The 2,590-nt window shown below is 34.0% G+C and overlaps 1 protein-coding gene across 1 annotated transcript; it reads left to right on the top strand.

Annotated features, from left to right (window-relative positions):
- The first annotated feature begins 354 nt into the window (after nt 1–354).
- LOC133874003 (uncharacterized) lies at nt 355–1,008 on the top strand. The gene has a single exon (XM_062311824.1). It carries the CDS (start codon nt 524–526, stop codon nt 815–817), a length of 294 nt encoding a protein of 97 aa, XP_062167808.1. The 5' UTR covers nt 355–523; the 3' UTR covers nt 818–1,008.
- Nucleotides 1,009–2,590: the final 1,582 nt, after the last annotated feature.

Here is a 2,590-nt window from a genome sequence, read left to right as displayed (position 1 = left end):
ACAAACAAACGAAATGCATCTACCTTAGCCACTCTAGGGGTGACGTGCAACCAGCACCATTGACTAGTATGTATGGATGCGATTAATAAAAATATAATGCAAACACAAATATTTAAAAATAATATTTATATTAACCGCATTCGCATCCGCAACTACACTTCTAGTTGAAACTTGCACAATAAAGGAAGCTTTATTAAAAAGAAAAAGAAAGAAGTCAAGCCCAATATGAATGGTGCTCAGAAAATTAAAAACACAGAAACAAACGAATCCAAGAGTCCAAGACCCAATCCCATTTGATAACGCTTTTTATATATATATATATCGTCTCGTTTTGAACTCTTCCCAGTGTCCCTGACAGATACCTACCACACTGAGTGCACCATGTCAACTCCCGCCAAGAATTGCATCCTCTCCAACCACCAAAAGAAAGGAACCCCTTCTCTAATCTAAATCCTCTTCAAGAGAAGCTTTACAAGCCCAAAAAGAAGAAGCAAATTTGTACCACAAAATTGGCCATGGTGTGATGGTGTGTCTTCGTTCATCAACTGCAATGGCCGGGAGGATTTCTCGGTACACTGCTTTGTTCTTGGCAGTAATGCTGGTTTTGAGCTCTACTTGTGAAGGTGTTCGGATGGCGCTGAAGAATATGAACAAGCCGTGCGATGAAATTTACGTTGTTCGTGAAGGAGAGACGCTGCAAACTATCAGTGAAAAATGTGGGGATCCATATATTGATGAAGAGAACCCACATATCCATGACCCAGACGATGTTTTTCCTGGCCTCGTTATCCAGATTACTCCTTTCAACAATCGCTAGTCATGAGCTTCCATTCCTTTGCATCATTGCACGTTTGAGGTTCGGGCTGGTCTGTCTCTTGTGGTTGTTATTTGTCTCTGAAAAAATCCATGTAAATAATGGTTGACACCCATGGGATCTCTATGTAAAAAAGATGTTTGTTGGGTTGGGGGGAAAAATACTTGCATATATTAATTCTTCATACTTCTCTACTCCTAATATACTTATATAGCCAACACTTGAAAATTTAATCTATACTAAAAAATGGATATTTTCCATCATCTTTAGTCTTTACCATATATGGGGGAGGAGAGAATTACGTACAATTGTCTTAATTTCTTTCTATATATTTTGTCATCAATATCTGTCAATCTTTAAAATGCAGTGGTACGTCCTATGGAAAAATTGAGAAATTCTGAGGTTCACCTATTTTGTGCAAGTGGGTCGTTGCAGTGCGATTCGAGCAATCTATAAAAAGTGGGTTGTAGAGCTCACTTGCCTGAGACAACTTGAGGCGCAAGACCCATCTGTTTAAGATATGTGTACCTCACAGCTTCTTTTGGTGGACCAAGTCCTCCAAATTGCATGTCGAGAATCCTAATTATCAATATTATAAATTTACAAACTAATGAACTGACCTTAGATAATTATCATAATATTTGTGGGGGGAGTAATCCTTACACTCACACTACACAACAATGACACAACATTAAAGCACAATAGACTGGGGTTCATGTGTGTTTTAAAGAAAATATTAGATTTACAATACCAATACAACAACTGCACAACTACCCCTCACATGAAGGTGAGTCCTACACACTAGAGCCTACCATCATGTGAAGAGTTATTGTACAATTATTGTAATAGTGTTGTACAAGAATCAAATTCCGTATTTTAATCATTTCTTTATTTGTGGACTCATGATTAATTAGGAATAGTCTGAAAAGTAACATCATCAAATTCGTACAATCGGATTGCTTCTACGTACACGTGACTTTTTGGTAAGAGTTTGGGAATTATTTCAATATTCGTTTATAATTAAAATAACATTTTTAATTGTATTTTTACGACCTTTACCATAAGCCTTTTAACAAAAAACCATAATCTAAAAAGCCAATTAAGGATATATATAATAAACTTTTCCCCAACAACTTGCATGATTGAAGCTTGAACTGACACATCCGGATATTTGATGATGTCTTGCTTGAAAGTAGTTTATTCGTATTCATTCCTTTGTTTGTATTGTTCACCGTATCATTCTGCAAATGTTTTGCGTATTTTTTTTATAAACACTAGCATATAACCCGTGACATGCGCGCTTACGTGGGTTTTTACGAATTAAAACTGTGTCATGTATTTATGTGCTTATATTTAAAAAATAATAAATAATGTACAAAGTAGTTTAAAAAAAAGTTTTGAGTTATTCTATTAGAATGTTACATTTTATTTAAAAAAACAAAATAAAAATTTAGAAATAAGGATGAAAATACGTAAATGTATATGATAAATTATCTCGTAAGGAAGTAAAATAAATTACATGTATTCAATTTTTATAAATGTTAATTCAAGAGACATTTTACATAATATAGGAATTCACAAAAATAAAGAACAAAATATCTTAAAAATAAAAAATAAAAAAAAAATAAAGAACAGAATAGTGCACTCACAACTTATATATATATAGCAATGGTCAGCATCTATTTGCAGTATACGTTCTTACTCTAGGTATCTCTGATATTGTGTTTAACTATATTGTACATGCACGCAGCTAAATCCATGGGAATTAGATCTCCA

Source organism: Alnus glutinosa, chromosome 7 (assembly GCF_958979055.1).
Source record: "Alnus glutinosa chromosome 7, dhAlnGlut1.1, whole genome shotgun sequence".
Lineage (NCBI taxonomy): Eukaryota > Viridiplantae > Streptophyta > Magnoliopsida > Fagales > Betulaceae > Alnus > Alnus glutinosa.
The sequence above is the reverse complement of the archived record's forward strand: the minus strand, read 5'-3'. Positions and strand labels throughout refer to the sequence as shown.